Source organism: Ictalurus furcatus, chromosome 2, assembly GCF_023375685.1.
Source record: "Ictalurus furcatus strain D&B chromosome 2, Billie_1.0, whole genome shotgun sequence".
Taxonomy (NCBI): domain Eukaryota; kingdom Metazoa; phylum Chordata; class Actinopteri; order Siluriformes; family Ictaluridae; genus Ictalurus; species Ictalurus furcatus.
In genome coordinates, this window is record NC_071256.1 from 37660124 (window position 1) to 37671956 (window position 11833).

At 35.6% G+C, this 11833-nt stretch overlaps 1 protein-coding gene across 1 annotated transcript; it reads left to right on the plus strand.

The window, feature by feature from the left end:
• The first annotated feature begins 1224 nt into the window (after positions 1–1224).
• Positions 1225–11108, plus strand: LOC128603525 (deleted in malignant brain tumors 1 protein). Its single transcript, XM_053618024.1, has 7 exons — positions 1225–1455; positions 3325–3354; positions 5469–5783; positions 7066–7380; positions 7466–7744; positions 9066–9197; positions 10426–11108. The coding sequence occupies exons 1-7, from the start codon at positions 1350–1352 to the stop codon at positions 10605–10607; spliced, it is 1359 nt and encodes a 452-aa protein (XP_053473999.1). The 5' UTR covers positions 1225–1349; the 3' UTR covers positions 10608–11108.
• Positions 11109–11833: the final 725 nt, after the last annotated feature.

Genomic DNA, 11833 nt, shown 5'->3' on the forward strand with positions numbered 1-11833 from the left:
TAACAAATACCTGCAATTTTAACAGGGGGTTTGTAGACTTTTTATATCTACTATATTAGGAGCTATCATTAGGGGCTCCATCAATGTGTGGTGCCCCAAGCAATTACTTGTCTTACCTGTCCTGTAGCTCTACCCCGACCCTCACACAGAATGTTTAACAACATAAATCAGTCACAAGGTCGTTTATAGCAATATCTTTGGTTCAGGTTCAAGTTATAACTTCTGTATAATATGTGAAGATTAGAGATTTTATCTCTAAAACTGTCATGAGAAATTTTTGATGCCTGAACATGGTATTAATATAAAACCTCCCTACCCAATTCTTAAAAAACGTTAGCAGTGTGGATTAGTGTGTGTATTACTTATGTAGAGATACAGAGTGGTGATTAAATAATAAAAAAAGACATGGTTCTGTTACACTGTGTGGGGGTTATTTATTTATTTATTTATTTATTTATTTATTTATGCATGCATGCTGGCATGGTTTGGTTCCTCTTGTCCCATTAGAGCTGATCACCTTCATCCTATGATGAAACACTTCTATCCTGGTGGGCATGGTCTCTTCCTGGTCTCCACTCCACCCCCATCCATAGCTCACTGTATGGTTTGATGAGGTTAAAAGTTATCATAGGCTGTGTCCTTCACACTCACTGCATCAACTCAATTAAATACCTATGAGAACATTTGGACTGATGTGTTAGACACCATTCGCCACCACCATCCTCAAAACACCACTTTTGGAATGATGGGGTTCATACCTCCAGTACAGTTCCAGAGAAGCTGCTCCAGGCAGCTCATCATGGCCTGACACCTTACTAAGAGCCGTTATGTATTTTTTTCTTCGTCACCTCTCTGTAAGATGGCAAAATACTGGATGAACGGAAGTAACAAGAGGAAGTGGATATTTTGACACTTTAGACATTCTGAACTCTAAAGATTCTCTAATCAGTTTAGTTCTTCACACTTGAAATATATACTGCACAACATGGGTTTTATGGACTTATCTGATTAATGTTTTCTGCTGAATAGAGAGTGTAAAAGGTCTTTTCTCTGTCCAGCAATATAATTCAGCTCCTTAACAAGCTTTTCTTGGCATTCGTTGGGTGTAAAAATCATGGCAGGAAGGATGCCGATCAGTTCCCTGGTTATAATTTATAATTTTAAACTACAGGTGTTGCTTTAGCTCACTTTAACTTTATCTCACTTTAATAAATGTAGATTAGACAAATGTTATAGAGTGATACTTACTGTACATTTTAAAAAGTCACAGAAACAGGAAATTGCCAAAAAAAAAAAAAAAACTCCACCTCTTCAGATGCATAGAAAAAGACAGACAGTCTCGTGATGTCATGAGTTTCACCGTGAGAAGACAGCAGCAGTGGACACTCACTAACACCAAACTGAACAACACCTCAAGGACCAGGATGCTGAGACTTTCTCTCTATTTACTGCTTGGTAAATTCAAGATTTTTTGTCAATACAGCTTGTTATTAATATCAAGAACAAGGGTTTTAAAAAAAAAAAAAAAAAACAATACATATCACAATTAATCTTTGCCAGTTGATTGCTATTTAAAATTTACATTTATTTATGCAAATGAGGTTTGTTTAATTGAATATGCATAAATTAACATACTAAATAAAACCAAAAGTTCTAGTGTTTGTATGATGTTAGAACTTAGTTAGTGTAAAGACATTCTCCAGAGAAAGACAGTTACGGTGCATGATCACATAAATCATGTTTACATAAAGATTTACATAAAATCTAACATAATTCCCAATAATGATTTTGAGTAAAATGGTATTAAATGGAAGAGGAATATTATATGTATTGCCTATTAATCAAATATCATTTATTTATTGACACATAAAATTGACATTTTGTAGTATTTTTCACAATCTAAATTAACAAAAAAGAGAAATAGTAAGTACACCCTTACATTTATCACACCTTCAAATCCATAAAATTAGAATCAGGTGTTGAAGATCAGGTGCCAGTGATTAGAACCTGCTCAGGGAGTGCAGTTGGAACATGTCTTATTTATACCCCTCTCATCTGGTGTTCCCTTTGTTATATTGAGGTGTGTGGTGTCTTCATGCCAAGATCTGTAAGGCCTTCAGAAAAAATGTTGTGGATGCTTATGAGTCTGGCAAGGGATTTAAAAAGATTATTTTGAAATACATCATTCCACTGTAAGGAAAATCATCTAAAATTGGCACAGATTTTGAACCACTGCCAATTTGTCCAGGACTGGCCATCCCAGAAAATTCAGACCAAGATCAGAGCGTCTGATGCAAAAAGAAGTCTCCAAAAAACCCTAAATTTCATCACAGGATATGCAAGCATGTCTTGCAACTGTTGGTGTCAAATTGCATGCCTCTACAATCAGAAAGTGATTGCACAAATTTGACGTGCATGGGAGGCGTGCAAGGAAAGCCTTTCCTGTCTAAAAAGAGCATTAGAGCAAGACTACAGTTTGCCAATGAGCATACAGGCACAGACCAGGCATTTTGGATTAATGCATTCTGGACAGACGAATCAAAGGTAGCGTTGTTTGGCCACAGTAACATGTTTGAAGTTGATCAAAGACAGCTTTTCAGGAGAAGCACCTCTTACTATACTAATTCATGGTTAAAATATATATATATATATATATATATATATATATATATATATATATATATATATATATATATATATATATATATATATATATGCATACTGAATAAGAATTAATAAATCAAATGAGTAATAAATAAAACAAAGGTGTAATTAGTGATATTTTGACCAATTATGTGGAAAAACACGTACATACATAAAAGCAATAAAACAGTAAATACTATACAGGCTGCAAATGTCCAACAGATTCATTACAAACATTTTGTTGTTTTAACAGCATTGTGTAGCAGAAGCACAAAGTGTTATTTCTGTTATTAGAAGTGCAGAGGATGATGTAACACTGTTGTTTCAGTTGTTACTGAATTGCAGGTACAATATAAGCTATTCAAATAAGGCTGAGGTGTACTTATATTTCAGTTTATTTTTGGGGGGCAGTGGTGGCTCAGTGGTTAAAGGCTCTGGGTTACTGATCAGGAGGTCAGAAGGTCAAGCCCCAAGACTGCCAAACTACCACTGTTGGGCCCTTGAGCGAGGCCCTTAACCTTCAATTGCTCAGTTGTATAAATGAGATAAATGTAAATCACTCTGGATAAAGGCTTCTCCCAAATACCGTAAATGTAGTTATTTATTTTTTTAAGATTATTAGACAAAAGATAGCTTTGAGTTTTTAAATCACTGGTTTAATTCTTTATTTTCTCTCCATAGCCATTGTTCTTAGAGCTTCTCATCTGGCTGGTAAGTAATTAAATGTACTCTGTAGATCAGGGGCATCAAACTCCAATTCTGCCCAGGTCACTGCAATTTTTGTGATCCTCTGAGGTGTCATAAACTACAGCTATTAAAGGTATATTATGAAGGCTTCATAAAAATGAGTCATTATGTCTTTAACAGTAAAGTAGGTGGGTTCAACAACATTTGAATGATTTTTTAAAACTCCTTCAGTTCACCTCCATTTCCTCCCAAAGCCCCACCCACAGAATTTCAAAGCGATTGATTAGAGTTAACATTAGCAAGGACTGTCATGACACCACTTTCAAGGATGCTCGACTGTTCAACTGCTTTGAAAGGCAAGTTATAATATGGCTATAAACACATGAGATTCAGCTCATCCTGATTTATACTGATTTAAAGCCCAATAAAATAAACCCTTTTTTTTCAAAGTTATTTTTTTAAATTATCTATTAAATTGTCTATTCTGTTAATTAACACCAATAACCTAGACTCTACAAATAAACTAGAAGAAAATGAAAAGAACTGCTCACCAAAACTTTAACTTTTGAACTGTGTGCACTATTATTAACATTTATTACACTGATTAAAGTTTTTTTAAATGGATATTAGGGGTTGCATAGACTAGTCGCAGGTCTGAACTGCATCAAACACAGCAGATAGGTTTTTCTTCTTTTAATTTTTCTCTCTCTGACATGTTTTGTGATTTATTTCTGTTTTTTTATGTTGTTGTGGGTTTTTTTTTTTTTTCATTTCATTTTTCCTCTTCTTTATTTTTTTCCTGCCATGTATTGTTCCCTGTTTTTAGGTTTTTAAGTGTTTTTTTTTCCTTTTAATTTTTATTCAATGGTTTTAATTAATTTTTTAATTTTTTACATCTGTATTTCTTTCTTTTTTTATTCTTTTCTTTCTCTTCCTGTATGCATTGTGCTGCTGTCACTTAATTGGCTGATTGGATAACTGCATTAATGAGCAGGTGTACAATAGGTGTTCCTATTAAAGTGGATAGTGAGTGTAGTAACAAATTGGATTTAAAAGGTGTTACTATACAGAATAAGACTAATTACGCAATGCAAATTATGGAAAGTTCATTATCCATTATGTAAAAGAATAGGACTGACAGAAATTAAATCATATCAGTTTGGCAATATTGTAATCAGATTCATTATCATTAATTAACATTACAACAGAGAGCTGTTGAATTCTTGATTCTGATTGGCTGACAGACATTCTGAGGTGTGCAATTTTTTTTTTTTTTTTTTTTTTTTGTAAATGCACAGCTAAAGTAGTTCCAATCAGGTCTTGACCTCATTACACTTCCATATCACTTCTCCAAGTTAACTGAATTAACGGAAAAATTAGCCTACTGTCCACCACAGCACACACATTTTACAACAAACACATTCACAGACAATTTTGATTTTCCAGAAATAAGAATAACCCCAATTCCAAAAAAAGTTGGGACGCTGTGTAAAATGTAAATAAATGTAAAGAAAAACAAAATGCAATGATTTGCAAATCTCATAAAGCCATTTGTTATTCACAATAGAACATAGAAAACATATCAAATGTTTAAACTGAGGAAATGTAGCGTTTTAAGAAATAAATAAGGTAATTTTTAAATTGATGGCCACAACACATCACTAAAAAAAGTTGGGACAGGGCAACAAAAGGCTGGAAAAGTAAGTGTTACTAAGAAAAAACAGCTGGAGGTTCATTGGGAACAGGTCAGTAACATGATCGGGTATAAAAAAGAGTATCTTAGAGAGGCAGAGTCTTTCAGAAGTAAAGATGGGCAGAGGTTCACCAATCTGTGAAAAACTGCGTCTAAAATTTGTGGAACAATTTTACAATAATGTTCCTCAATGTAAAATTGCAAAGACTATGAATATCTCATCATCTACAGTAAATAATATCATCAAATGATTCTGAGAATCTGGAGAAATCTCTGTGCAGAAGGGACAAGGGTGAAAATATATAAGGACAAAAAATTGACAAATGTCTTGAAATAAAACATCAGAACAATGAGGTGTGGTAACCGTGGTATAAGTCGAATAGTTAATTCAATGGCCTGTCATCAATTATTTCTTATTTAACATGTATTTTGCTGTTTGTCTTAGATGGCGCTAACATACGACTCGCTGGCGATAATAACTCCTGCACTGGTAGAGTGGAAGTCTATAATAATTACCAGTGGGGAACAGTGTGTGATGATTACTGGGACATAAATGATGCGCAGGTGGTGTGTAGACAGCTTGGATGTGGTAATGCTGTCAGCGTTCATCACAATGCCCACTTTGGTCAGGGAAGTGATCCAATATGGCTGGATGATGTTCAGTGTTCTGGAAGTGAAAACACCATCACACAGTGCACTCATAGAGGATTTGGAGAACACAACTGTGGCCATGATAAAGATGCTGGTGTTACTTGTTTAGGTACAGATACACTCTTATATTATGACCTTGTCAATAATGTGATTATATTTGTATTGTAACTATTATTGGTTCGTGAAAAAAAAATACAAGTGCAGCACAACTTGTGTAAGGCTGACACCTTAGTAAATTTTAGTGAATTTCAATCAACATATCTGGATAAAAATATCTTAAGATAAATGTCTGGGTAACAACAGCTACAAATTCCACAACATGGTGATGTTAGCTGGCTGTCATTTTGGCAGCTTGCTAGATAATATAGTGTTTGATGGGTTATTAAAAGTACTTGAGGAGTTTTTGTGTGTCGGTAGAGTGGCAGCCACAACAAGACAACCAGGATGCAATTAGCTTGGGTGTTTACTAAAAATCTTCATGTAATATAGTCAATCAGAAGAGCCAGCACTCACTGATGTCTTAGATAAAGTGATAGAAGATTTATAACTGCTATGTTACTGGAGCTTACAGTTGTCTGTGTGCTAGAGCTCTTGCCCTGGCTCAAAAAATGAGTATAGCCTTTGTCCATGCATTGAGCTGCGAGCAACCTACAGTACCTTAGTTTTCAGGAGCATGCTACAGAATACTATAACTTGGTGTAGAGCTGACTTGACCAATGAGTGTGTGAGTACTATGAACACATGAATACATTAGCAACTACAGGGGAAGGAGAAAATAATCATCTCCAACCCACACTATAATATATTAAAGCTAAAATAGTGCCCACCCTCTTTCTTATCCTTGACAGCCACAGATGAGAATAAGAAATAAAAGGGTGTGTGCTGTTATAGGATTATTTTCACATGGGTTGTATTTCTCTTAGAATATGTAAATGTAATATAATTGTTTATTGTGACGTTTAATGTTATGGAATCATTTTCCTCAATAATTAAATTACCTATATAATATTTTTGTCTCATTTGTTTAACAGGGTTCTCTTTGTCTACTTTTAAGACTTGTGTGGAAATCTGATGATGCTTTAGGTCATATTTATGCTAAAATATTCTAAAGGAATATTACTTTCTATTAGATCAATTTTTAAGGGATCACAAACTTTCAAGCACCACTGTATTTGATTGTTCAGCTGAGACTCTGTAGTTCGGAAATATAATTTTTGAGAATTCTCAAGAATTCAAAGCTTCTTCAAAGTTCAAACCTCAACTGGTTTTGTTTATTATTATTAGTATTATAATTATTATTATTATTATTATTATTATTATTATTATTATTATTTCATTTTATGGCTCATGAGTAAAACTGATAGATCAACCATTTTTATCTAATAAATCAGGTCGTAATCAGGTCAGGCTGGTGAATGGTCCAAGTAACTGTTGTGGTCGAGTGGAGATCCAGCACAAGGCCCAGTGGGGAACAGTGTGTGATGATTATTGGGACTTAAAGGATGCTGAGGTGGTGTGTAGACAGCTTGGATGTGGTAAAGCTGTCAGTGCTCCTCCTAATGCCCGCTTTGGTCAGGGAAGTGAACCAACCTGGCTGGATGAAGTTCAGTGTAATGGAACTGAGAGTGTATTAGATCAGTGCTCACACAGAGGATTTGGAGTAGAGAACTGTGGATATCATGAAGATGCTGGAGTTGTGTGCTCAAGTAAGTTTTTATTCTTTTTTGTTGCAATACCTTGTTTAAAGTGAATACATTTACTAAATAATTAAATATATTTATTTATTATTAGACTTGCAGACTCCTACATTGACTCAGATCTCCCCAAACTCTGTGGTCTCACCTGGAGAAGTCCTTCAGTTCAGATGTTCCATACCCAGCCTAACATGCATCTCTGTAGACTTCAGTTTGTATAAAACTGGAATATTAATAAAGAATCAAACTGCAGAGACTACAACAACATTTAATCTGACTGTAGATGCCTCACATCAGGGCCAGTACACCTGTGACTACTCATACAGGGAAAGTGCCTCCACATCACCCAGGAGCAACTCCATTACCATCACTGTGGGTAAGTGCAGAGAGGATGTTATACTGAACAGTGTTAAATGATTAATTCATTATTTATGCTGTCCAAAGAACTGCCATACATTTACTATAATATTTTTTATTAACAGACTAACACATAAACAATGTTAGTCAGTGATGGCCGAATAGGACAGAAAAATCTTGCTATTACTATTATGGAAAGGATAAAACACTCAGTTTTATGGGAAAATAATCAACGATGGGGTGTTGTGATAAAGCAGAATTAGTGTAAAATCCCAAAGTTGTTTTTCCTATAGCAGCACACACTCAAGTGTTCTACTTAAGGGTACCTTTACAGGATGTATGTGCTGCGGCGGGGTGGTCTATGCCACACACATTCATTCAATATTACAACCTGGACATACGTTCCACCCCAGGCTCGAGTGTCTTGCAGTGACCTCGGGCTTGGACCTTTGAACAGGCCATGCCCTCAGTATGATGGAGTGGGTATTCTCGTTCCCACAGTGTAGAGCTCATGGAACGCTGAGTTCCTTTTGAAAGAGAACATCTGGGTTATGCATGTAACCCTGTTCCCTGAGAAGGGAACGAGATGTTGTGTAGATTTGTCATATTGGGGCATGTATGTGAATTGCGTCTTCGCTTCAGGAAATAGAGGCTGATCGCGCGGTTCACAGGTGTCATTTTTATATCATGCGGCGCGCTTAATTGCCACGTTACCTGATCACAGCAGGCCTATAAATAGGCATGATGTAACACAAGCTTCAGATACCAGTCACGTGTGAGGGTGCTTCCCACAGTGTGAAGCTCACGCAGCGTTGAGTTAACTTCGAAAGGGAACAGCTTATCATGTTACTGTAAACTGCAAACATACAACAGCTGTAAATAGTTGTGTCCTCACCAGCCTCTCTTTTATTCCTCTAAGTTAATAAGGCAAAAAAAAAACTTGTCATGTAACTGCAAATTGCAAACTTTCTGTCTGATTTTCAGTGTCAGAAAACCTTGTTACAAATTTACTTCTGACTGCTTCAAAGCAATGACACTGGAAACTCCTTCTATTAATGTTAAATAAACATCAACGAGTACATGATATTCTTTATTAAATAATTTTTTTTTTGTAATGTTGGAATATGTGCCATACATAGCCCTGTGTAACTTTATCACCTTTGATGTTCTTCAAGTGGACTTTGAGGACTTTTTTATTGCCAGTACCAGTCAAAATTTGCAGCTCTGAGTTAATAGAGATTTGTTCTCTTCATTTCACCATTTTCAATAAACTAGTTCTTTTATTTTCTGTTCTGCAGTTTAATAGGTAAAAAGCCTTATTCTGATGATTTCTCTCACAGCATCTCTGGCTCTCTACATTGGTGTTGGAGTGACAGCAGGACTGCTTCTCATCTTAGTTCCAGTCATCGTTTGCTTTGTGAAGAAACAAAAGAGACGGAAATGTCAGATGGATATGAAGAATGATATACAGTGTGAGTTGCTAAAGTCATACACACTTCACTATAATTATAAAACACCCCTTTGATGACAAAACTAATTAAAATTTTACAGGGCTGTTTCACAAACAACAGCCTTACACAGTGGTTCTTGAAAGTACATAATGAGAACCCAATTAAACAAATGTGACAAAAATATTATACTTGGTCATTTATTCAACTAGGAAAATGACCCAATAATATAATTGTACAGCTTCAACTCTGGGATGTTGGTGTGTTTCCTCACATGAACTACTTGCTTCAGGTCCTTCCACGACATGTCTATTTGATTAAGTTCAGGACTTTGACTTGGCCATTCCAAAACATTAACTGTATTCTTCTTTAACCATTCTTTGGTAGAACAACTTGTTTGCTTAGGGTCGTTGTTGTAAGGTCCATGTCATTGTTGTTCAGTGTTCTCCTGATTGTCAACTCCTGAACATTAACATTAGCGAATGTGAGAGAGGCCTTTAGTTGCTTAGAAGTTACCCTGGGTTCCTTTGCAACCTCATGGACTATTACACATCTTGTTCTTGGACAAGATGTGTAATAGTATTTGTACACACTCTGTTTTTGTATTTGTACACACTCTCTATTTGTACACAAATAGTATTTGTACACACTCGCTATTTGTACACACTCTGTCTGACTGTGAATTGGTGAAGTCCAAACTCTTTAGAGACTCTTTTCCGAGGTCCGCAGAAATCTCCTTTTGTTTGTACCTTGATGCACTTCCACAAGCATGTGTTGTGAAGCTCAGACTTTGATAGATCCCTGTTCTTTAAATAAAACAGGGTGCTCACTCACTCACACCTGATCATCATCCCACTGACCGAAAACACCTGAATCTAATCTCACCTTCAAATTAATTGATAATCCTAGAGGTCAATCCCTGCATTTAATGTTTTATTAACTTCAAGAGAAAGGAAAAGGAGAGGCGGGTTAGGGAATGATTGTTTATAGTTGCTATAGCATAAGAGATAAGAAAAATGATTTTGTTTACAGACCTAAAAACTGACATATACTTTAATAAAAAAAATCATTTGCAAATTGTGGAGGCACAATAGGAATGAAAACATTTCGGATGCTTCAGTCATTGATTACTTTCCTGTAATAACATGACACAGCTTTTTATTAATTACTTGTATTATTCTTGTTGAACCTGAATATACCTTGATGTATGAATATGCTAAAAATGTGTATTTTTGACACAATCATTTTATAGGTACCAAAAACACACATAAGAGCCCCCAAGGAAAGAACGAGACAGATGCTGTTTATGAAAACGCAGAAACTATTTTCCAGCAGAAGGACAATTTGGACAACTCTGATCACGACTACATTAATGTTGATGCTCATGAGCAAAGAAGTGATGTGGACAATGACTATGAGAATGTAGATATTTAGGCAAACTGTGTAGAGTAGTGTTGAGAACTAAACAATTATCCAGTATCTACAGTCCCCAAACAATACCATGGTTCAATTGGATAATTTCCATTGTCAAGATACAATCCTTTTCTTTTTTTTTAAATAACAAATTGTTTTGGTTCGTTTAATCTTTTTAGATGTTATGATATTAAAACTTTTATTTTCATTTTCTTAAAAGTTTGTTGTTACCCATTTATCTCACTGCTACTTGAAAATGGCTTAGTGGTCCAATACAAAATGGTATATTCAAGTTTTCATTTTGTATTTTTAATATTAAATCATAAACTGATGACAATGCAAAAATCAGAAAATAATGCTAGGTGCACCTGAAATGTAGGCGTTTTTTTTATTTATTTACTGTATTTACTCTTACCTTCCTGCAACATATATTCAGTCTTATGAATAGCTGTTTGGGATTTTGGGTATTTTGGACCTAAACTGGACATTTTGAAACAAATTATTTTGCAAATATGTATTTGTGATTTTATATATATATATATATATATATATATATATATATATATATATATATATATATATATATATATATATATATATAAAATAAAGAAATGGCTATTATTTTTTACTAATTGTAAATTGAGTTAATCATATGAATAACTTTCTCATTGCCACCAAGGGTGTGTGTGTGTGTGTGTGATTTTTTTTTTTTCAGTCATCTGCTCTTTTCTTACAACCTTACACTTGGTGGACTCCCATACATGTTGTCTCCAATAGTGCTGTCTACCCTATTCTATTCTGCATTGATGAGCTTACAATTGGCTAGCATCTCTGTGAGTGACAGGGGAGAGTAAGGAAGAGTATTCCATCCCTCCCTTCCTGAGTGCATGGCCAATTCCGCTCTTTTGGCTACAGTGGTGATAAAACCCGGGATCAAGGAGGACTTAGAAGCCTCCGCACTCCACCAAACCCTACACCAAGTTCTTCTCAACCTGCACAACAAGCAACAGCTATGCTTTGAAGCCTAGCTCAGGAGCAGGCCTAGAGCCAGCATGCACTCCAGAAGCTGCTGCAGGGTGCAGAAGCACTCGAGGAGGTTTCACACTCCTCCCCCCATACCACTCATCAGGGATCACCAATAACTCCCCCCTGCAGTCTCTCTCTGACACTCTATCGGGTGAAGGAGCTAAAGAAGATCAAGGCAAGAAAGGCCCCAGGCCCAGATGGAATCAGCTCCAGACTGCTTA

Coding starts and splice junctions, on each gene's coding strand:
- LOC128603525 (XM_053618024.1), top strand. CDS start 1,350: ATGAGTTTCACCGTGAGAAGACAGCAGCAGTGGACACTCACTAACACC. Junction 7,745..9,065: donor CTCCATTACCATCACTGTGG/GTAAGTGCAGAG, acceptor TTTCTCTCACAG/CATCTCTGGCTCTCTACATT. Junction 9,198..10,425: donor TATGAAGAATGATATACAGT/GTGAGTTGCTAA, acceptor ATCATTTTATAG/GTACCAAAAACACACATAAG.